The sequence below is a fragment of the Garra rufa genome, chromosome 4 (assembly GCF_049309525.1).
Source record: "Garra rufa chromosome 4, GarRuf1.0, whole genome shotgun sequence".
In the NCBI taxonomy this organism is placed as follows: domain Eukaryota; kingdom Metazoa; phylum Chordata; class Actinopteri; order Cypriniformes; family Cyprinidae; genus Garra; species Garra rufa.
The window spans coordinates 15706868-15732290 of NC_133364.1; the positions used below are offsets into that span (position 1 = coordinate 15706868).

A 25423-nucleotide genomic window follows, 5' to 3' on the forward strand; every position below is an offset into this window, starting at 1 on the left:
CGTTACCACCTTATTTAATGCCTTGAGATAAATACCCAGTTAACACAGTCACAGCACCTTCTACGCATCATCTTTTATGAATAACCAACAGACAGTCATTATTATTCATGAGCTCAAGTAGGTGTAGTCATGTGCACTGAGCTTTAGAGGGAGGAACCGAGAGAGATAGAGAGAGATGGGCGAGTGAGAGAGAAGGGGGGTGTGTCTCTATGAAGAGGGGTTTAGTACAGCGTGCGTGGATGACTGCTAGCTAGTGTGGATGAGAGAGACACAGGGAGAACGAGGGGGTACGATGCACGCACACAGACAGTCATTCACAAGGAATCCTGCAAGGCCGGTCAGTGCGTGATTTTTACACAAAGAAGAGGGGGTGAGAGGTACCCACTGATGAGAGACACTACTCAACGTTTGAGGGAAATCCCCGGTGTGCCTGTGTGCGTGCACTACTGCCAGAGATCTGTTGGGGGACCCGCGACGGCGAGATGGGCTGCAACCTGTGCACGCTGCAGAAGAGAGAGGAGCACTACAAGCTGCTGTATGAGATCGCACAGGTGAGTCGACTTGTTTAACCTACTTGGGAATATCCTGAAACCCTTCTGAAGTTGAGTTATGAGATCAGAAATCACAAGTTTCTGCCTTCTTTTCTAGGCAACTTGGTTAGATAAATGGATCAATTTCTTTAGACTTGTTTATCCAAAGCACCCTAGAAATAAGAATAAAGCAAGTAGAACAAGTTGTTTCAAGGGACAGGGCACTACTCCTCCAAGTAGTAGATGGGGAAACCCTTTTTTGGATTTAAGTCAGAGAGGTGATAGGAAGTGGGAGAGCGCAAGAGGTGCGGGAATGGAAATGACCACAAGCTAGGATTCGAACTCTGGTGGAAGTGCACCCATGGGGCTATTGACTCCAAACCTTCGTTCTAGTAGTTGCTCTATGTTTGGATCTGCAGAGTCTTGTGTGAAGAGTTCTGTAGGGGAACTCTTTGTTGTGTCGTGTGATGAATTCTCAGTTGCATTGGCGACTTACCTGGAAGCATTTGTCAGGGATCAAAGGAAGTTTTGCAGCACACATCCTTTACAACTCTACTCATGTTCTTGTTTATTTGGGTACAGCTGTTGTACAAGATACTCACAGGTAGGAGGTGGAGAATTTTGGATTTCCCACACTGATGAAACTTGACTTTTCGTTGTGGATTTGCAAGAAGGAAGCAAGTCTGGATAAGGTGCAAATTCCAGATCAATGATCATGATTAGTACCACTATGTTTCCAACCCTTGTCTTTGTAGTTGGGGTTGTATTTAGGGTTGATGCTAGTCTCTGACTGGCTCAACTCTTGGCTCAGCTCCTCTCCGAGCTGTGAGATTACCCATGTTCCTGTGCACAACGGGAGGTCAGATTCCTCGCTCCCTCCTGAGAAGCAAGCGTGCAAAGTAATATTTTCATGTTGTTCTGATCGCCGCCTCATTAAGCTGTTGTACAAAATGGCTTTAGACCTTAATTAGATGATAAACTGTGCCTTTTGTCTCTGTGTGGAAGCCAATCTGGGAGATTATCCCTGCCGGCGACTGGACTGAGGTGATGGAAGTTTGATCCCTAACTGCTTCAAAACAGTGGGCTTGTGTTTAGAGTGACTTGTTCGGATAGCCTCTTGCTGATAGCAGTGCTGTATTGCCTGTGATTGTGAGTTTTGTACAAGCACTTGCTCTTTAGAGGGAAGAGTGGCTGGCAGCGTTTTGTGACACCCTAGAGATTGTGAATGTGTGTTTGTGTCTGGCAGGGTTACGGTTAGCTTTTTGCTTGACATGAGATGACTTTTTATATGTCACATGTTGGTCCCTTTGTTGTTTTAGCAGCGGAGTTCAACTCTCGACGTAGTGCGGGGAGAGAAAGGAATAATGCAATGTCTCCAGGAAGGATGAAGGTACTAAGGAAGGTTGAAAGGAAAGGGAAATCTGGATCTACTCTCTGTGGGGTGAATTCCCTAGCTGAAGCGAAAAGTGTGTCAAGGAAGCGTTGCCTCAGATGTTTCTGTTATTCGGCAATTTAAATTTCCAAGCTTTTATGTTCGCGAAAAGAAATCAAAGACAATGTTGCACCATGCTACTCTTGAAGTCACAACAAGAAGCAGACATGAATAAACACAAACACACGCCTACACTGCAATTTCACGCCCTTTGACAATTTTTGACACTATTCTTGGCAGCAGAGCCCCGTTAGCCCTGGTGGTCGTCTGTGAGATTTATGACTTTAGTGTGAGTGTTCGCCCCTCAACGGGCTCACCATGGAAATGTATTCTTCTTTCTTTGTTAGCCACATTACAAAGACCCGTACTTCCTCACTCTTTCCCCTCTCTCTCTTACTCTCAGTCTCAGAGGACTTTGCTGTGTGTTTGTCTTCCGTCAGCAAGATCAAGTTTTGGATTGTAACGTCTGAGCGATTTTACCTTAATTTGGCTTAAAATGTGATGCCATTTGAAATCTTATCACAGATGACTTGATTTGAGGCAGATATAAACACTCAATGAATCAGATAACTTTTAAGAAAATCATTATTTTTGCAGTGCTGTGGGAAACAAGACTGCAAACATGAGATGATAACATTCTGGTGGGTACTTAATAATACAGTTATTGTCGATATTTGGAATTAAAGGGATAGTTCACCCAAAAATGAACATACTGTCATTATTTACTTGCATTCATGTTGTTTCGAACTCGTAAGACCTTTGTTCTTCTTCAGAACACAAATAAAGATATTTTTGATGAAATCCGAGATTTTTCAGACCCTGCATAGAGAGCAACACAACTACCACGTTTAAGGCCCAGACTTATCGTGAATGTGCATCGAGGACTGACACGGAAGTGAAGAAATTTCTGAATAAAGTCATAATTTTTGTTTTCTTTGTGCACAAAAAGTATTCTCGTAGATTCATAACATTACAGTTGAATCACTGATGTCACATGGACTGTTTTAACAATGTCCTTACTACCTTTCTGGGCCTTGAACGTTGCCTTGCTGTGAATCAAAAATATCTTAATTTGTGGTCTGAAGAAGAACAAAGGTCTAACAAGTTCGGAACAACATGAGGGTGAGAAATTAATGACAGAAATTTCATTTCATTTTCTATACATTTAACAATTTGGTATCTGCATAAAATGGACACTTTTTGAACAAACTGTGTTAACGTTCATAGTGCAAGTTGGAAAAAAAATATCTAAATCCTTGGATTTACTAACTAGTTCACTCTTTTTGGGCATCATGTATTTATATTGATGAATCATTCATTTTTGTTTATAATACAAAAGTAATTTGTCTTTTCTACTCAACTGTATAAGCTTTCAGAGTTTGAGCTGGATTTTCTTCACCAGCAATTAAAGATGGTCAAACTGGTATAATGAACTTATTTCATAACATGCTGTTACTATGGAAACTCTGATTTCACTTAAAGATTTTGTCTTGTGCTAAAAATTGATCTACTGCTACAAGGTGCACAGAGTCAGGCTACTAGATGTAAATGCATTTATTTCCCCAGTAATCGCTAAAAGTGTAGTAATTGCTGATCAGCGTATCTGTAGTAGCATGAGGTGATGGAGGCTATTTCACTCAGTCGAGCTGAAACACTGAGGCTCATGGGAGCAGTGCAGTTTATGGCCGTGGTCAGGATCCCTTATGGGGACAGATGCTCGGTGTAATTTCCAGTCTGTGGATCAGCATGGGAGGAGAATGAGAGATATCACCTCCCACTCATTTACTCTCACTCAGACGCTCATTTTTAGCACCTGCAGTTCCACGAATTTCAGAGATATCATGAAAACACAGATGCAGAACTTAGAATTACGTCAATTCCATTTGCTATTTAGAATTCACCTTGTTCCAAAAGATCTTGATTTTTAATTAACATTGAAAAGCTGGCGCCAGTTTACCTCTGCGATCCCCAACGGTGTCCATCGAGGGTCAGAGGAAGTGTTAGTCCCAAGAGCACTAACAACCATATGGATCTGGATCTGTGCGAGTGAATTGGCCAGTCAGTGTATCATATCCTTCAAGTTTAATGGGCTTCCAGATGGAGGGCAACCTTTAGAGAGACCTGCCAAAAGAAACTGGCTTTTGTGAGTGTGTAAGATTGAGTTTCGAGTGTGTATGTGTGTAAGGATGCTTCACACTCCTGCCTGAACCAAGGTCTCTCTTATTGGCATCGTCACTGTTGGGCCACGTCCCCTGTCTCTCTCCCAGAACACTCTCATCCATCTTCCTGTCCCGGAGCCTTTTTCAGAACGATGCTCCTTGCTGATGAAATGCAATGGGTGTGGAACGAAAAAAAGGGAAAGACAGAGAAACATGTAGTTTTGATTGATCTTGTGAGCGTGTTGGATGATAAGCCTGTCAGATAGCACAGACCCTGAGGTGATCATATCAGCAGACCCTGCCAACTCCAGCCCAGGCGAAGTGTGTGTGTGTGCATACGATGGTAATCTCATTTAAAGCCCATATCATTCTTTTTGGCTCTAGCATGCATGAAATGATTGCATAATTATTGCTAAAAATAGACTCAATTCTCGCAGTGGTCCTGGTGATTTTCTGCTTTAGTGAAATGACAGATGCTGAGTTCGTCTTTTTCTCCTGATCTGGAAAGAGAGCAGATGACCCCATCTAAACCTGTGTCTCATGTCATTTACGCAGCTACTGATCTTCCTTACCAGATGGACCATATTACCTGCTGTTGTGTGTATGGTTTCATATTTACTGCATGCCAGATTTTAGACTTCATTTGAATGTGTAGCTATCTCGGCTATCAGAATCACACATGACCATTAATCTATTATTAATCCATCATCACTCCATGTATCAATTATCTATCCACAGTTGAGGTCAAAAGTTTACATACACCTTGCAGAATCTGCATTTAGTACTGACTTGAATAAGTTATTTCACATAAAAGATAGAGAAAATAATAGTTGAATTTATAAAAATGACCCATTCAGTACTTGATTCTTAATACTGTGTTGTCACCTGAATAATCCACAGCTGTGTTTTTCATAATAGTTGTTCATGAGTCCCTTGTTTGGCCTGAACAGTTAAACTGCCCGTTGTTTTTCAGAAAAATTCTTCAGGTCCCACAATTCTTTGGGTTTTCAGCTTTTTTTGTGTATTTGAACCCTTTCCAACAATTTCTATGATTTTGAGATCCATTAAACGCTCACTGATGCTTCCGATGGAAAAACCATGCATTAAGAGCCGGGGAGTGAATGCTTTTTGATTTTGAAGATCAGGATAAATGTAACTTATTTTGTCTTCTGGGAAACATGTAACTATCTTCTGTAGACTCTGAAGGGCAGTACTAAATAAAAAAAATAAGATATTTAGGCAAAATAGTAAAAAATTACACCACTCCATTCTGTTCAAAAGTTTTCATCCCCTGGCTCTTAATGCATGTTTTTTTCCTTCTGGAGCATCAGTGAGCATTTTAGCCTTCTCTGATAGTTGCATATGAGTCTCTCAGTTGTCCTCAGTGTGAAAAGATGGATCTCAAAATCATACAGTCATTGTTGGAAAGGGTTCAAATACACAAAAATGCTGGAAAACCAAAGAATTTGTGGGACTTGAAGGCTTTTTCTGAAGAACAGCAGGCAGTTTAATTGTTCAGGACAAACAAGGGACTCATGAAGAACTATTACTAAACAACAACAACAACAAAAAAAACAGCTGTGAATCATTCAGGTAACAACACAGTAAGAATCAAGCGTACAGTATGTACACTTTTGAAAGGGGTCATTTTTATAAATTCAACTATTATTTTTTCTTGTCGACTATATGTAAACATATTTTATTTGAAATATCTTATTCAGGTCAGTAATAAACAACAAAATAACATGCATTTTGTATGATCCCTCTTATTTTGTTAAAACAATTAACATTTTACAGATTCTGTAAACTGTTGACTTCCACTATATCTAGGTAGTTTTGAGAATAACACAAATGAATATTTATTTTTCAAAATATTTTAAAATGATTTTAGTTTTTAGTGCTGAATTATTCATTTATTTAAGTTGTAACGGTGTCCATTTATTGGTTATCAGCATGAACAAAAATATCAGCTCCTAGGTATCGGCCACAATTTTAATACGTTTGTGCAAGTTTGCACTCAGGTAATCTTTTCTTATCACAGACTGTAACAAGAAGTACCAACGGGGTCATTATCGTTGCTGTCACTGTCTCTACCGCTCAGATGGATTGAGTTTCATGAGATTTTACACTTCTGTCTGATCTGCTTTCTGTATGACTGTCTCTCAAGTGAAATTATAAGGTGACCTTTTCTTTTTTGTGTTATTTCATTTTAAAAAGTGCAGGCTTGACCTTTACATCCGTATAGCAAACCCACTCGACCAGTCAGACCCTCTGATTGAAGATCTTCACTATGAGCCCCTCTCTCTACTCTCATTTTTTTCCCTTAAACCGTACACCACCTGTGCAGACACACTAGCCATGCAATGTAGAAATATACTTTGCATCAACCAGACACTCTGGAAGATATATTGCATATAGGTTTTAACTAACAGCTCCCTTTTTAAACACATTTTAGTAGGCCAAGTTGCAGTTACACTCTTAAAAATAAAGGGTGTTCTTGCAGTGATGCCATAGAACCATTTTTGGTTCCCCAAAGAACTTTTCAGTGAACAGTTCCTACAAGAACCATTTTTAAAAATCTATAGAATCTTTTCAATTATAAAGAAGCTTTTCTGCATTTGAAAGATTCCATGGATGTTACATTTTTTTTTCATAGAGCCACTGATGCCAGTAAAAAAAACTTTATTTTTAAGAGTTTAGTATTGTTTTGCCCTTTCAGAACAAGCCGACTAACATATCAGCTCCTTTTTGAAATTATGAACTCCAAACAAAGCAAAAATTATGAATATGCATAAATGATATCTTTGTCCCAAACTTGTCGTTTTATATTCTTAACCCAATCCTAGCATCTCTTTTTCATTTTTAAAACAATCATTGTCCAATTTCAGCAGAAGAGATAATAAAAGTTCTTTGTCTGGAACCGCAGTGGAGATGACCTGCTTGTCTGCCCTAGACACACTGGTGTGTAATTAGTGCTGGGCTTCAGAGCTGATTGGTAATTATAAGAAGTTATGGAGTTTTGTCTTTCCTTCATCATGCAATCCTCTGTGAGTCAGCCCAATTGGCAAGTCAAAAGGGGCTGCACCTCCGTCACACATATGGGTGCTACACGAATGAAACATAGGGCATTAAATCTACATACCGCTGTTCGCTTGAATTAATGATGAGAACTATTGTGATAGAACTAGCATTGAAAAAAAAATCAGAAAATCATTCTGAGATGTTTTTTGTCACGGTCTTTGGATTAAAATCACTGATAATGCTAAAGAACCAGGTTAATGCCTCACGTATTAAGCAAAATAGGCAACATAAGCCCAAAAATACTTAATGCATTTTTCTGGTCTAATAGTGAACGATTCATCAATTCAGTCTGCACAATATTTAATCCGAATTTAATCTTCCTCGTTTAATGACTTTGCTTATTTACTGATGTCACTTAGGCCTGAAAATAATATTAGCCAATAACAAAATAGTTTTGTTTTTCACAATCCAATTGATTTTCTATGGATAAAATCAAGCTAAATTGTTTTCCCCCCACACTGAATATGAATATCAGTGTGAAATACATGAAATTACTCTTTTAAAAATGGCAATTCATGAATACATCTCATTGTGACGCTGGACCAAACAAAACCAGTCATAAGGGTCTTTTTTTTTTTTATTGAGATTTATAAATCATCTAAAAGCTGAATAAATAAGTTTGCTGTTGATGTATGGATATGTTATGATAGGACAATATTTAGCCGAAATACAGCAAATCTGCAATCTGAGGGTGCGAAAAATCTAAATATTGAGAAAATTGCCTTTAAAGTTGTTCAAATTAAGTTCTTAACAATGCATATTACTAATCAAAAATTAAGTTTTGATATATTTATGGTAAGAAATGTACAAAAGATCTTCATGGAACGTGATCTTAATATCCTAATCATTTTTGGCATAAAAGAAAATTCGATTATTTTGACCCATACAATGTATTGTTGGCTATTGCTACAAATAAACCTGTGCTACTCATGACTTTAGGTTGTTTTGGATTTATTTACGTATTTATCAAATTATTGATTTCCTATAAATAAAAATTTACCAAAATTGCACACCGGATATCATATTTCAATCTAAAATACATTGAGCTATTAAAAGTGGTTTCAAATGGCAATTCGCATTCTTCAAATTAGGTTGTTTTCGTTGATTTGTTCTACATTGATTGGCTCTATATAGCAGGTTTATAGTCCACTGGAGGATTGTGGATTGATCCATTTGTAATTAACACACAATTAGCAGGTACATACGTCTAGATGACGATTCCTAATATCCAATCTGGCCGAGGACCCAGGGAGGAAATAACGTGTGCGTTGTGCAGCTGCCAGTGTATTGGGGAGAATTACAGTTCGAGAGCTCTTCAGACAAATTCAGATAATTTATGAGTTGTGTGTGATGTATCTGCAATATTAAAACAATCTGTGAGCGCTGCAGTTCAGCAGTAGCGCAGTTACTTGGTAAGGTTGTTATGCGGATCAAATAATAAAGCGTCTGTGTGGAAGGTTAAGGCACAGGAATGGATCTCGGTGGCTTCTTGTGTCTGTACGGCACACGAAACGTGGATGATACCCCTCCCCCACCTCACTTTCTGTCTGTTCTTTTGTTCTTGCAAAGGTGAGACATTTTCTGAGAGAAAACAGAGCAGAAGGCTGAGGAATTATAGGAGGCTGAAATTGCAGTGTTTATCAGAGACTAATTTTGATATTACTTCACACTGTTTGTACACTTGAATGGACTGTTATATAGAGAGAGACCTTGTGTCTTTGTGGACATGCTGTCTTACATCTGGCAATAGCAGACAGGATTGGATGCATTTCACCTTTCATCACATCTCACACACACACACACACACACACACACACACACACACACACAGACACACATACAGGGAGGTCACTGCTCCTGTCTGTTCCTCTTGGCTGGCCTCGGCCCCCTGTGTGAGTGACAGTCTGTCAGTGTGAGACACAAACTGGCCCAGGTCATTTCCTCTGAGTCTGACACCAGCACGCTGTGACATCCTTAATTCAACAGCAATGATAAGCTGATATCACTCAAACATTCCTTGTAAATGTGTTGATCTTGTAGTCAGGTTCTTTTAATAACATCCATGCATCCTTTTATGTGTGGATTATGTTGTTGTACTGCTCTGACAGACTCTTAAAAGATTAGTTCACTTTCAGAATAAATAAAAAAATCCTGATAATTTACTCACCCCTATGTCATCTAAGATGTTCATGTCTTTTTTTCTTCAGGCGAAAAGAAATTAAGGTTTTTGAGGAAAACATTCGAGGATTTTTCTCCAAATAGTGGACTTTAATGGTGGCCAATGGTTTGATGGTCCGAATTGCAGTTTCAATGCAGCTTCTAAGGGATCTAAACAATCCCAGCTGAGAAATAATGGTCTTATCTAGTATCTAGCAAAATGATTGGTCATTTTCTAAAAAAAAAAAAAAAATACATTTATATACTTTTTAACCACAAATGCATATCACTGTATGGAGAAAAATCCTGGAATGTTTTCCTCGAAAAAAATTTTTTGACTGACGAAGAAAGACCTTACCTTACAGAACATCTTGACATAGTAAATTATCAGGAATTTTTTATTCTGGAAGTGAGCTAGTCCTTTAAATATTAAAATCCTTGAAATATTCGTACATTTTTGTATTTATTGTTTTAAAAACGGTATTATCTATATGATGAAAGAGCTGAAAGATGACAGATCAAAAAACAAGCTAAAACGGCTTGCTTGTGATTGCGTTTTCTTGTCACATTCGCTTTTGTTCATATTATCGGGTAGGTTTAGGTGTAGTGCAGATGCTACATTATTTTAAAATGTCACAGAGCATTAGAGTTATAGCACCACTCAACGGACATTTCGGTGACATACAAAACCATTGTCACATAAAATGTACCGTATGTATGTTTATTTGTTCTGGGGGAAAAAAAACACTCTTTTAGTGCCACTTAGTGGACATTTTACATTGAGTATGTCACAAAATGTACATGGCCCTATGTATTTTGCGTCTTGCGGAAAAGTTCCCACAGGTTCATTACCTTAAAAAAAAAAAGATAATTTCAAAATATGGAATGACTGATATGTCTTTTTGAGGGCTGATACTGATCAAGATCAAGTAGACCGATAACCGATATTTTGAACCGATACATATCTCTGGTGTCAAAATGAAAGGGCTGTCACAAAAACTTTCTTTAAATGCTTTTTAAATTATTTTATCAGCCAAATTTGTTTTGAAAATGGCCGATACCGATAACCATAAAATGCTTAATATCGGCGCCGATAATCAGTCGACCCCTATTTTAAATGAGATAATATAATATGAGTTGCTCATGGTTGAAGAAACACCCAGTCATTCATATCTGTATTTGGTTGTAATTTGTTGAAGCAATAACTGGTCTGTATTTGTGTAAATGTCATATTGAAGCCTGTAGATCTCATTCCCTTGTCATTGCTTGTCACTCACTGAGTCTAAACTTGCGCATCTTGGAAGGGTTCTGTATGTTCATCCAATACTGTGACACTATCAAACTTGAGTTGGGTTTCTAGCGTGCTTGAAAAGTCATTAGCAGCTCTCTGAGGTCTCCTGCGCCGTCCGTTTGTGGATTAAGTATCAAGCGGCCCATCTGTGGGGCACACCGTGGAGTCTCCTCACTGTAACCAGATCCGCTCTCTGAAACATCAGTAGGGTTCAAGTCTTAGAGGAGATCCTTTACAGGAAATTAGCAGTTTTGTGTCCCATTGTTTGCTTTGATAAACAGCATTGGACTATTAAAGAATATAGAAGAGACCAGGCTACTTGTCATATAGAGAAGTTGTCACATATGTGACCCTGGACCACAAAGCACAGGTATATTTGTGGCAATAGCCAAAAATACATTGAATGGGTCAAAATTATTGATTTTTCTTTTATGCCAAAAATCATTAAGATATCAAGTAAAGATCATGTTCCATGAAGATATTTTGTAAATTTCCTACCGCAAATATATCAAAACTTAATTTTTGATTTGTAATATGCATGAAACTTCATTTGGACAACTTTAAAGACGAATTTTCTCAATATTTTGATTTTTTTGCACCCTCATATTCCAGAGTTGTATCCTGGCCAAATATTATCTTATCCTAACAAATCATACATCATTGGAAGGCTTATTTATTATTTATAGATTATGTATAAATCTCAATTTCAAAAAACCTTTATGACTGGTTATTATGGTCCAGGGTCACATATGTGACCCTGGACCACAAAACCAGTCCTAAGTCGCTGGGGTATATTTGTAGCAATAGCCAAAAATACATTGTATGGGTCAAAATTATTGATTTTTCTTTTATGCCAAAAATCATTAGGAAATTATGTAAAAATCATGTTCCATGAAGATTTTTTGTAAAATACCTACTGTAAATATATCAAAATGTAATTTTTGATTAGTAATATGCATTGTTAAGAACTTAATTTGGACAACTTTAAAGGTGATTTTCTCAGAATTTTGATTTTTTTGCACCCTCAGATTCCAGATTTTCAAATAGACGTATCTCGGCCAAATATTGTCCTATCCTAACAAACCATATATCAATAGAAAGCTTAATTACTGAACTTTCATATGATTTGTACATCTCAGTTTTGTAAAATTTAACCTTATGACTGGTTTTGTGGTCCAGGGTCACATATGTTAAGATATATATTAAGTTTATTAAGCTTAGACAATCTAGTACACATGTATCCAACAATTATTCTATTCTATTCTACTCTATTCTTATATTATATTAATACATCTGCAATGATAAATATTGATTTAATGGAGTCACAAGTGTGTCCCTATCCTTGTCCTCTATCCTACGAGAAATATTTTTTCTGTCATTTTGCTCATTCAAATTCTTCCATGTCTATTTCTGATTAGCCAATTATGCCCAATTCATACTTGAAGTCATCCGTTGAGCAACTGTAAAAGCAGGCGCTGACTGACTGCCGACAGGCTGAATGGAGCTAAATTGCACTGCAAAACAACCCAGTGTGGCGTGCATTATGGGTCTGTTTGAGTTAGAGACTCATCTTTAAGCAAGCGTGTGTTTAGATGTCCGTTCGCACACATCTAACGTGCTCTTGAAGACTGTTCAGGTGTGAAGGCGTGTGTTATTTCTTCTATCCGCCTAGCGGAATCCGACTCCACACATGAGGAATAATGCTAATTGGCGTGTAACAGGAAGAGCCGGGAATTACACACACATTCAGGGAGAGAGAGAGAGAAAAAATCTCACGGCTGGTAGCTCATTAAAGGGTTGTTATAATTAGATTTAAATCTGTCGTTCACACATTGAAGTACTCGCACAGTGTACCTGGTTTTACTCGGAAGGTGCAGGGTTTCATATTTGATTAATCGTAATATTAGGCTTCAGATTTGATGGCGAGCAGATGTCTGTTTTGGATGAGTGGTGGCGGCCGCCATGTGCCACACCTGTAGTGGTGAATTAGCTACACGCAGAGCATGACCGACCCGTGCCAGCCCACGCGCTACTGCCAGACACATTCATCAGGCTTTGGATCCACAGACGTGGGATGCAAGACAAAAGATCCACACACAATAATGTGCACTTTGATTTGTGTGTTTTTGTCTAGAAATGTGTTTGGATTGGCACACCAGTGTGCAATACCACTTTCTGTGCTTTTATGGTGGAAAAGTACAACAACAGGAGTCTTTCTGCTTTGCTAACAACAAGACCTCCCTCAGGTTATTTAGCATATTAACGGGATAGTTCACCCAGAAATGAAATTCTGTCATTAATTACTCACCCTCATGTCGTTTCAAATCTGTGAGACCTTCGTTCATCTTCAGAACACAAATTAAGATATGAATTTTTACAATGTCCTTACTACTTTTCTGGACCTTGAATGTGGTAGTTGCGTTGCTGTCTATGCAGGGTCATAAAGCTTTGGGATTTCATCAAAAATATCTTTATTTCGTTCCAAAGATGAACGACGGTCTTACGAGTTTGGAGCGGCATGAGGGTGAACTATCTCTTTAAATTCAGAACTCAGAACAGATCTTTATGCATTGTCAAAATCTATGAAAGTCATTGCTACAAGCTCTGACCTCCTTCTGAACTCGGATGCATTGGATTATAAAGCAGTTACTGTACAGCTCCCTTGATTTAATTTAGAAATATTGGTACTTAGTGTATGTGTGTGTTTGTCCATTCATATGGCTATTGTTTGTGCTGTTCCTGCCTGTAATGATGGCAGATGTAAGGTTAATCTGTGGGTAATGTGTGTAGGAGGAAGTACCAGACAATAAGCCCCTGGCACCGGACGCACTGCATCTATTAGAGTCAGTCTGAAAGGGAGACACATGAATGAACTTCACAGTGGAAGATAAGCCACTACATTAGACTGCTTACTACAACACTGAATCCATCTGTTTGCATCTTTCTTAAAGGGATAGTTCATCCAAAAAAAAATCACCCCATGATTTACTCATCCTCAAGACATCCTAGATGTATAACACTGTCTTCTTTCAGTTGAATGCAATCGGCGTTATATTAAACAATGTCCTTGCTCCTCCAAGCTCTGTAATAGTAGTGAATAAGCATTGAGATTTTGAAGTCCAATAAAGTGCATACATCCATCATAAAAAGTGCTCCACTTTTGAAGTGAAGTGCTGCGTTTGTGTAAGAAAAATATACAGAAAAAATATGTGGAAGCGCAGTTAAGAAAGCAAAACACAACACCATTCATGAATTAGAAGTAAAAAAAAAAAAAAAGGATTTGTAAAGAAATATGTCAGAGGATTTCGATATAAGCCAAGAGAAGACTCGGTTTCCTTTGCTGTAAACAAAACTTGGTTCTCGGGAGACTAGCATATTCTCATTGGAGCTTGTGCTATGCTCTGTCCTACGTCATCTGCTGAAACGCCACAGAAGAAGCTAAAGATTGCAGTCTCTTATACATAAACGCATGTTAACATCAAAATGTATCAAAATCAAATGTGAGTTGATTTGTGTGGCACATTAAGTTGCTACCTACGTAGAGCATTCCAAAACAATCACTTGAGGTACTGTGACTGTTACTATGCTGCCTTAAAAGCTAGCTCACTAGGCTTTGGAATAGAGCTGGCGTCTCTCTAGAGAAGAGTCCTTCATTAAAGTCATTAGTGAGGCATGGTGGGACACTCCTACCAGCGAAATCAGCTGAAATAATGAAGCATACCCACTGAAACCACAAATCACCTTCAGATCTGTCTTTCCCTCTCTCCCTCTCTCTCTCAGCCTGACTGCAGTACCCATAACTCTCCACGGCTCGCTTGACTGATTCCTGAGGCATTTTAAGGCTTAGACACCAGGTTCAATGCCCTTCAGGAACAATCAGTAGATTTCAGCATTAGGTCAAGTGAGCGTCAGCATGTACAAAAAAGGCAGGTTTAACCCTGAACCTTAGGTCTTCCCTGCTTTTATTGTTGTATTGCATAGCCTTGTTCTGTTGTGGTGATGGTTATGATTAATGTCGGCTTGTTCCACAGCATTTTCGCCATGACATTTATTGGTGAACCTTGAAGTGAACTCAACTGCACAGCAAAACCAATAGCTAAATTCAGGCCTTGGTCCAGTTTTTTTGCTTTAGTAAGGATCAGTGGTTTTGAAGGTTGGTAGATTTAAAGCTGAAATGTGTAATTTTTCAGTGTTAAAATTCTTTCAAAACATTTGGGAGACTAAATGCTGCAGACTTGCATTTTTGCCATAAAAATATATGGTACACATCGTTTACGGCTGGTCTATGTGGTAATATAGTACATCAGGCTGGACATCCAAATGCTCACCTATCATTCATGGACCTCAAATATGGCTTTTCATCTGAAAGATGTATGTAGTAGAAATTTTACATGGCACTATTCAAGTGTCTGTGTGGAGTGTGGAAGCTGAACAGTAGCGCACTCACTGCATGACATGTGGTCACTTGCTCTTAAAATACTCTGTCATTTTTGGTCATACAGATAAAAGTAATACATCTTTCGAATCTGTAAAGACTCTACGTTTATTTGTGTGCACTCAGAATAACAACAAAACATTGCGCTTGAGTGCGAAACTTTAAAACTCTGTGTATACTTGCCTTACAGACATGAAAAGTATATCTATAGCGAGTGATATGTCTACTTTTTAATGAACCTAATTAAATTGAAAACAAATATTCTCAGATTATTTAATCTGTATGAAACATGCATACAAGCACATCACTACTGCGGAGATGACGAATCTGTGTCGCCAACTTTATCTCTTAAGACGAAAACAAAGAAAGCACTAGTTTATCAATACATTATTAAAACGTAATGCTGTTTTCCGTTACACAATCATAATTATTCTATCCGCTGGTGCGCTGTGGCAAGCTTTTTTTTGGTGCGCTTAAGCACTTATTAGGCTATGTAGGCAATTAAAGACTCATTATTATGATTTATATGGTTTATTAATACACATGCAACTAATAGTCGTCTAATGCTTAAAATGAACGACTACTAGTCAACCACAATTTTTTTTTAGTTTAAGGCAGCCCTACTGTCTAGTAGGTGATAGTCTAGTAGGAACTTGCTACGCAACTGTCAAATAAGTAAGGTTAAAGTAGAATAGTCAACATTTGATGGATCGTTTTTGTCAGATAAAAACGGGTATTCTTTTTGGTTTTAGGACAAATTTGATAATGTTTTGATCCACTTCAAATGTTGACTACTGTAGTATGAACATGGGCTAAATGAATGAAATGAATGCTGTGTGCACACCAAACGTGAAGCAAATATTCTCTTTGTGTTATAGATTACTTGTGGGATGTTTTGCATGTCACTCGTGATTAAAATCATTGTTTAATGCTTTCCTCCATTTTCTGATACAACCGAACATGTCTGGACGTGTCCAGTGTCAAAGTGTCATGCAAATCTTCTGCTCAAGTTGAAATTTTTCAACCTTTATGGAAGACACGATATCACACGTTTGCGACAATCGCGTCTATTCACGTTAGAATTGACTTTGTATGTAATCTGCTTGTGCGAATAATTAAGTTCACTTATAGTGTGCACACACCATTAGATTTGTGCCATCAGTTGTGTCGCTTCACTTCCATTCACTTCACTTCCGTCTTTCGGATGAGACGTTAAACCGAGGTCCTGACTCTCTGTGGTCGTTAAAAAGCCTAGGATGTCTTTCAAAAAAGAGTAGGGGTGTAAACCCAGCATCCTGGCCAATCGCCCATTGGCATCTGACCATCATCCCCATATTCTGTATCATTGTAATTATACTGTATATACATTTCTTGCATTAGGGAGCTGCTATTAATATGTGGGGCATTGAAATCGTTTTTGAATGCACATTTGCTTTTTACTTTCACTTTCACTCATACTCTGTGTTTACTATGGAGCTGCAGATCTTATCACACATTTTACAAGAATGGTTGTTTGTCATTGGTGCTCAGGATCTAAATCATTTACCATTGTCATATCAGTCATGTTTCCTTACTCTATTTATGCGGCCGGCAAGTGAAATGTTATGTACTTTAATGTAGCAGGCTATGTCCCTTTAGTGACTCCATATAATGTGTTATTCAATTTCTGTGTCTTTCCAAATACAGATTCAAGTTTTAGGGCACCTCCCTAGACAAACTAGCCTTTTGGCACACTGTTTTTCACATATTATATAGTAGATTTCAGACACAGTGATTGGCTTCATCAATGGTGCGAGTCTAGGAGCGGAAAACCTATTTGAAGTAATTTTTTTGCAATTTCTAGTGCCACAGAAACCCTAGTGAAATCCAACACTGACCAGAAAGAGCAACAAGCCCCAACATGTTAGGTTCAAGGCCTGGAAATAGAGCAGGCGATGTGGACAAAGCGAGACAACCCTGTCAAAAATCTGTTCTCATTCTAAGAATATTTCATTTATTCTCACTCCTGTAGACTATAATGGAAAAACAATTCCCTGCGTCTAGATTCAGTACACATGATGTACTCTATGACAGCATGTGGTATGATTGTACATATTGAGACTGCTTGCGTCTGGTTATTGTAGTGAGGCGCTGAGACTAAATAAACGTTTTGTTGACGCAGTTTGTCATAACCCATGTCATCCTTGGCTGGGTCCTGCTGAAGGACTCATTAGTTAGACATACACAGCTCTCTGTGATATATGTGCATGTTATTTCCAATGCATTATTTATTTTTGTACCTGAAAATAGAGAAGAATGAGAGGCATTTATACCGCTCGGAGGATCAAACCGAGGTTGGTGCTAATGGAGAATTTAATTATGTTGTGAAAGGTAGACATTTGTCTGCAGGGTGAACTCTGTCAGCGTTGTGTTGTGTAGTCAAACTCCCACCTCCTGATTCCCACAGAATAAGGCAGTGGCATATTGCCACCAGAAACCTCTTTAAGGAGTAATTCTTTGTCCCTAAAGAGGAATTTTAATTTACCGCACAAGCACATGCATAAGCAATGGCAGCGGAGACGGTTGAATCTCTAAGGTGATACTGTGTAATCACAGAATACTGTGTATGTGATATGCGTGTTAAAAAAAAAAGGACAAGGTGGGGGAAGGCCTGTACTTGCAAATGCTTACGCCTTCCAAGGTGTTACATCTTATTTCTATAGTATAATTCAGTTTAGAATAATTAAGGTAAAGTTTGTAATAGCATTTAATTGAAATAGCGGAGTTGCAAGATTCCAAACAGGTTTCCCTAAAAACTCTCCACACCTACCATCAGTTAAAAAAACAATTAAAACTGAAATAAAACTGTTATAAATAATGTTTGGTAACCGAAATGAAGCTGAAATAAAATTTTAATATTAGATGTGAAACCTAAATGAATATTAGAAATGTTGACTTGGCAAATTACTGAAATAATTAGGTTTATATTAAAGTACTGAAATTAGTAAAACTAAAGCTGAACTAAAAAATGAATCCAAATAAATAGGAATCTGTAGAAGTAAAGCAGAGGCAAATAACAAAATTATTAAAACTTAAACTAAAATGATAACTTATTTAAATAAAATGAAAACAAAAAGCAAAAGTAGTAAAAAAAAAAAAACTAAAATAACACAGTGTAATTGGATGGATAAACAGTTATTTTAGCATTTTTAAAAACAAAATTATTAAAATGTAAATAAAAAATAAAATGAAAACAAAAAATAAGCAAAAATAGTAAAATAATAATAATAAAAATACTAAAATAACACTGAATGTCATTTAACGGATAAGGAGTTATTTTAGCATTTTTAAAAACTATTTGTGTTTGTTATTTAAATAATAATTATCTTTTGAAAAAAAATTTAAGAGCCAAATAACATAATTACTAAAACTTAAACTAAGATTAAAATGAGTGCAAAAAGCAAAATATTTAGAAAATGATGGTATATAAATAATACTAAAATAACACTAAATATAATTAAATGGAAAATAAATACATTAATAAATAATATTTATCTTTAGAAAAAAATCAAAGAACATATATATTTTAGCATTTTTAAATACTGTATTTGTTATTTAAATAATATTTATATTTAGAAAAAAACTAAAGAGATAAATAACACAATTATTAAGACATGAACTAAAATTAAAATGCTAAATAATAAATAATTAAAATAACTATGAATGTGATTAAATGGATAAATATCTCCCCTATGAATATTTATCTTAAGAAAAATATCAAAGAGGCACATAACTATATTAAAACTTAAAACTAAAATAAAAACAAAAAAGCTAAATAAAAAATAGTATATAAATAATACTAAAATAACACAATGTCATTGTTTATATGTATCTTTAGAATAAATTCTAATTAGCAAATAACAGAAATTATTAAAACTTAAACTAAAATTAAAAGAAAAAGAAAAAAGCAAAATAGAAAAAAATATAATAGTATATAATACTAAAATAACACCGAATGTCATTGGATGGATAAAGAGTTATTATAGCATTTTTAAGTACTGAATATTTAAATATGAAATAAGGTTTCAGTGTTATTCAATATCAAATATATTTAAATTTATTTAGGTATTTTGATCATTCCTGTTTTAACTGAGAAAAAGTGGCAGTTTAATTTAGAAAAAAAATGTTGCTTGTTCAGTTTAAGGTTTGTCAAACTTATAATTGTTTCATTTCATAATGGTGGATAATGTGGGTACGTGCCATAGAGTCTGATTTTAATTAATTACCCCAAGTTATTATCATGACTAAACTGCTCGCTTTGCTTGTTTGTTTGCAATCTGTTTAGTATGCTTGGATTCTACTTTATAATGAGACAAAACTCTTTTTGCTGCCACACATCGACAGTAATTTGCACCAAATTTCACTTATTCAGAAAGTCCTTGCACTTTTTCCTCTCCTCATCTCTCCCTCAGTCATGCGTTTCGTTGGGGGACTAATTGCCTCTCATTAATTTCTTGCCACGTTGATTAATCAGCACAGAGACGACATGGAAAATAGCATATGCAAATAGTTAATAGTCTCTTTTTGAATATCTGAATAGTTAACGACACGGCGAGTTAGTTATCAGTCTCCCAGTAAAATCTAATGAAGAAAATGAATTAGTCAAAGTCAAAGTCGACTTTATTGTCAATTCTGCCACATGTACAGGACATACAGAGAATTGAAAGTGCATTACTCTCAGACCCATGGTGCATACAAGTAACATTAATACAAAAGTAATATTAAATACAAACAGCATTTGTTCCTCAAGACAGTTTTTTGCACTCTTCTTGATTTGTTATAACTTTTGGCAGTCTATAGTAGTATAGTATAGTTTCAGCAGCAATAATCAGTGAAATATGTGATATAATATACACATATTAATAACAGCTCCCTGATGCCTGCAATTTGTATACAGTATAATTAGCCAACGATATAATTGCGAGAGAAAGTATTAAAAAATACGGTAGAAAGCAAAAGTTTACATACACCTTGCAGAATCTGCAAAATGTTGATTATTTTACCAAAATAAGAGGGATCATACAAAATGCATGTTATTTTTTATTTAGTACCGACCTGAATAAGAGATTTCACATAAAAGAGTGTGGACATATAGTCCTCAAGAGAAAATAGTTGAATTTATTCAAATAACCCCGTTCAAAAGTTTACATACACTTGATTCTTAATAGTGTGTTGTTACCTGAATGACCCACAGCTGTTTTTGTTTTTTTTGTTTGTTTGTTTAGTGATTGTTGTTTGTCCTGAACAGTTAAACTGCTTGCTATTCTTCAGAAAAATCCTTCAGGTCCCAGAAATTCTTTGGTTTTTCAGCATTTTTGTTTATTTTAACCCTTCCCAACAATGACTGTATGATTTTGAGAACCATCTTTTCACACTGAGGACAACTGAGGGACACATATACAACTATTACAGAAGGTTCAAACGCTCACTGATGCTTCTGAAGGAAATACGATTACATTAAGAACCGGGGGTGAAAACTTTTGAACAGGATGAAAATGTGTCCATTTTTCTTATTTCGCCTAAATATCATATTTGTTTTCATTTAGTACTGCCCTTCAGATGATTCAGAAGATACTTACATGTTTCTCAGAAGACAAAATAAGTCTATAGATATAATAGATAAAAAAATTACTTGCATTTTGTATGATCCCTCTTATTTTGCAGACTCTGCAAGATGTATGTAAACTTTTGATTTCAACTGTATTTTTTTTCTCCCATCTCGTATTTATTCCCTCTAGGGCTCAACATTGTGATTTTTGTGAGCCATTTTTGTCAGACAATTGCACCGTCTATCGGCACAACCCTAATAAAGCTAAGATGTTTTTGGTGTTGTGAATGGCACCGTTTCAGATATTGTGTTTTTGCTCACACATAATACCCTGAAGAATCCTTTCTGATTGTTTGACACTTCCCAGGTGGGATTTCACTATGTTATGCTCTCATGGCTTTATTTCTTTTGGATTCACGGTGTTGAACAACTCAAAGTGTGACTTTCTTACAAATGTGCCATATAAAAGACTATAGACAGGCGCCTTTCATCGACATTTAGCTCCTTTGTCAGTTTTCTCAACAACCTTCGGCACTTTTTGGGTTGACGTAATGCTATTTGTGTGTGCGTCTGCCTGTAGCTGTTGCATTTTCCGCCGTTTGGCCAAGAGGTTCTCATCCAATTCTTATCTCACATGCCACATGTGTTTAAACACACACACACACACACACACATAACACACATGCAGTCTTATCACTTCTTTGTGCTTATCTCACCTGTGCAAAATCATTCAGCTTGGAGAAAATAAACAAGCCTGTAGATATGTGTCACCTGATGAGAACTGACCCAAATATGACAGCTCTGACAACACACACACACACACACATTGTACTCTCCACTTCAGCATTCAGATGTACTATGTGGTCCTCTTGAGGCAGAGCTGCTATTGTAAGTCTGAAATCAATATGACGGGTCTGAGGTGACTGCGCTACATTCCAGTTTCAGACCTTGTTATCCAGGTGGCACCTGACCTTTTCAGAGTCATGTATTGAGGTGGAATGTGGATGTGGGTTGGTGGAGCTTTGTGGTGCGCCGGCCACGTTTCATTGACGTTAATGACCTTTAAATTCATATCGCACTGGATCAGCGTTAACCAACGTGAACTTCAGAGTTTCTTCACCTGCTGATCTTTTAGACAAGATCTAAATCTATAGAAATCAATGGGCTGTTTCTCCACCGGTGGCTATTCATTGACTATAACTGATTTTAAACCACTTTCTTAGGAAAGTGACAGGAAGTAACAAATGTTGTGAGCATAAAACAAGTAGCCAACCTTGAAAACCAACCATGGCATGCTTATTTTCATGGCATGTTTTATTTATGTTAAAAGTCTACTGATTCAATACAGATATCTGAGTGGGTCTGTTATTGATTATACTGGTGCATTTTTGTTAAATTTGTGACCAATACCAATAAGCCAATAATTATTGTCATGTTATGGCAAATATTAACAATCTAGGTAACACACACTTTTTTTTTTATTTATTATTTTATAGTTTAAAGGCTATATTAATTATTTTTATAATTTTTATTAATTAAGTATTACATGTATTGTTACATATGTTTATTACTATTGTATTTACTTTCATATAACAATTAACAATTAAATTAACAAATGTAAAAAATTAAATTTAAATCTATATTTAATAATGTTTTGTATTTTATTATTTATTATATTATTTCTTTTATACTTTTATATTTACGTTGATATAATCTTTAATAGATTTATTAAATTATTATAGTTGCATGTTGTCAAAGGTCATCTAAATGTAAAAATGTTTTGCATTCAATAATGTTTTGCATTTAATTATTTATTATATAATTTTTATGTATTTTTAAAAATGTATTATTATATCTATTTATGGCTATTATATTTACATTACTATAATCTTTAATAGTGTTATTAAATTAGACCTGCATGTTGTTAAACATCATCTAAATTAAAATAAAAATTTTTTTTATTGTATAATATTTATGTATTTTTATTTAAAATGTAATTTCACATATATTTATTACTATTTTATTTGCATTAATATAATATGATATAATAGTATTATTAAATTATTAGAGTTGCATATTATTAAAGGTCATCTAAATGTAAAAATGTTTAGCATTTTATTATTTATTGTAGAATATTTTATGTATTTAATATTAAATGTATTATTACATAATGTATTACTATTATAGTTTGATAACATCTTTAATAGCATCTTTCAATTATTTAACAATTAAATTATTTTTTTTTTTACCAATGCATGATGGTAAAGGTAATCTAAAAAATAAAGAAAATATGCATGTAAATATCCATCGCCCGATATATATATATATATATATATATATATGCATTATGTCTTTCCACAAACGTACAGCCATATGCTTGTATCCCAACAGTGAAGCAATAGCTTTACTCCTATTTTTTCCATCGCTGCCATATTTTTTGTAGGTGTAAGATTTTGCTTTCCTTTATTTTCATCACCAGACCTTTACCTTATGTTGTGTCCAAATAAAAAATAACTAGCTTTAACAAGACACAAGCAATATTCTCGGTGCCGAGGACCGCATCTGTTGAGTTAGCTGCACAGATGACCCCAGCCGGCTCTGAAGAAGAGACTCAGCAGGTAGAGAGTCTCCATCTCTGTGTGCATATTTTGACTGTTCCCTAGTTACCGCTGGATTAATTGGCCCATCTGGTGAGACGCAACTAGCCCGATGATCCTTTGCTCTTCAGTCTTCCAGTAAGGAACATCGCAGGATGCGAATATGACTTGAAGAATGTCTGGGAGCAAAGGTTCCTGTCATGTTGTGTCGAATGTTGAGGTCGTTCAACAGCAGTTGTACCTGACAGCCCGAGGTGCCAAATGCTAAGCGCTGCCCTCAAAACAAAAGAAAATAGATGGAAAACATCTAAAGGCCACTCTTTGTTGTCCGCATTCACAAGAAATGTGAAACGAGGGTACGAAATCTTAAAGAAATCCTGTGTAATTAGACTGCCATCCAGTTATTCCTCACAGGAACCACATAGCTGAAGGAAAACGGCTAGGTCTGGAATAAATCATGTGTAAAGGAGCTCAAGCCTTGAAGTCTCAGTGTGGACAATGACAATGTGACCTAGTTTTTTGTTCAAATCCACAATATTCATGAATTAATGTGCATTAAAAATAGATTCAATGGGATTCTTTGACTTTAAATATTTCTTTTATATTACTACATATTTTTATTTTATTTTATTTTATTTTTTATTTTATTTTTTATTGTTTTTTATTTTATTTTATTTTTATTGTATTTTATTTTATTTATTTATTTATTTTTTGGATTTCATTACATTGTATTTTCATAGATTTTTGTTGAGTTTCTGTGTGTTTGTGGACCAGTATATATGCATGAATTAATGTGCATTAAAAATACATTCAATGGGATTCTTTGACTTTAAATATTTCTTTTATATTACGACATATTTTTATTTTATTATTTTATTTTATTTTATTTTATTTTATTTTATTTTATTTTATTTTTGCATTGCATTGCATTGCATTGCATTGCATTGCATTGCATTGCATTGCATTGCATTCTATTTTCATAGATTTTTGTTGAGTTTCTGTGTGTTTGTGGCCCAGTAAAATAAGTTTACACTTTGAGGACTAATCACGAAAATATTTTCAGCACTGGGGAATTGACCTGTCAGTTATTTCACAAACCTGCGGCATAAAGGTAATGGGGTTTGTGTGTTCCCTCGGGTATGATTCTGTCTTAAATAAATGGTTGAAAGGCTGAGTTTATAACAAGCTCATTTAATTGGTCTGGCAGTGAACCTGCTGATGCGGGTGAGTGAATTCTGATGGGGCGGCTTTGACAGGTGTCAGGTGCAACATGTCAGATGACACTATGATTACGAACACTGTTTGGTCTCTTCTGAAATCTTTATATCAGAACTACACAAGCATGCTTGCATTTAAGAATCTGAAACTCTCTTAAAATCATTAGTTTAGACATCTTTATATTTTGTATGTTTAAAGATAATATACTAATTATTAAAAAATAATATATAATATTACTATAATTATAAAAAAAAGTATTATGACATAGTTAATGCTTTATGCAAATTTTACGGCCTGATCATTTTTGTGACTGGTTTTGAAATGGTTTGCTCCCCTTCTTCTTTAGGTGAATGGCCGTGAATTTTCCAAGTCTGGTCATGAGGGAACGGTGGAGGCCATGAGGAAGGATCCCATCGTGGTGCAGGTGTTGAAGCGAGGAACCTCGGCCCGGAACCAGACCAGTCTACAGGAAGTGTGTGTGGTGGACGTGTGCACTCAGACGGACATCACCTTTGAGCACATCATGGCTCTGGCTAAGATGAGACCCACCACCCCACCTGTGCCAGACATCTGCCCCTTCCTGCTGTCGGACAGGTACATACATATGCTGCCAGAACTGTAATGTACATTTAGGCTTAATTAGATTTAGACTTAATCCTCATACTGTTTATTGGACTGTGTATTTGTCATTATTATACAATATTTTTGATTACAGTAACATTAGTAGAAGTAGTAGTATTTTAGTTATGGAATGTTAATTATAAATAAAACATAATTATATAAAAATGTAAATAAAATAGTAGAGTTTAATTAAAATAGTTAATTAACATGTATTATTTATGATTATTTAATTTGTGTGTGTATGATTTATACTATATGTAATACATATACATTATCATACATATATTTCTTTCTTTCTGTATGCATAAAACATAT

General features: G+C 35.9%; 1 protein-coding gene across 1 annotated transcript in view; it reads left to right on the plus strand.

The window, feature by feature from the left end:
• The first annotated feature begins 275 nt into the window (after positions 1–275).
• pdzrn4 (PDZ domain containing ring finger 4) overlaps positions 276–25423 on the plus strand; it is a 45386-nt gene continuing 20238 nt past the window's right edge. Inside the window, exons 1-2 of the mRNA XM_073838238.1 lie at positions 276–551; positions 24834–25081. Coding sequence (XP_073694339.1) covers positions 483–551; positions 24834–25081 — 317 coding nt within the window. The 5' untranslated portion in view covers positions 276–482. The remainder of the gene's footprint in view (positions 552–24833; positions 25082–25423) is intronic.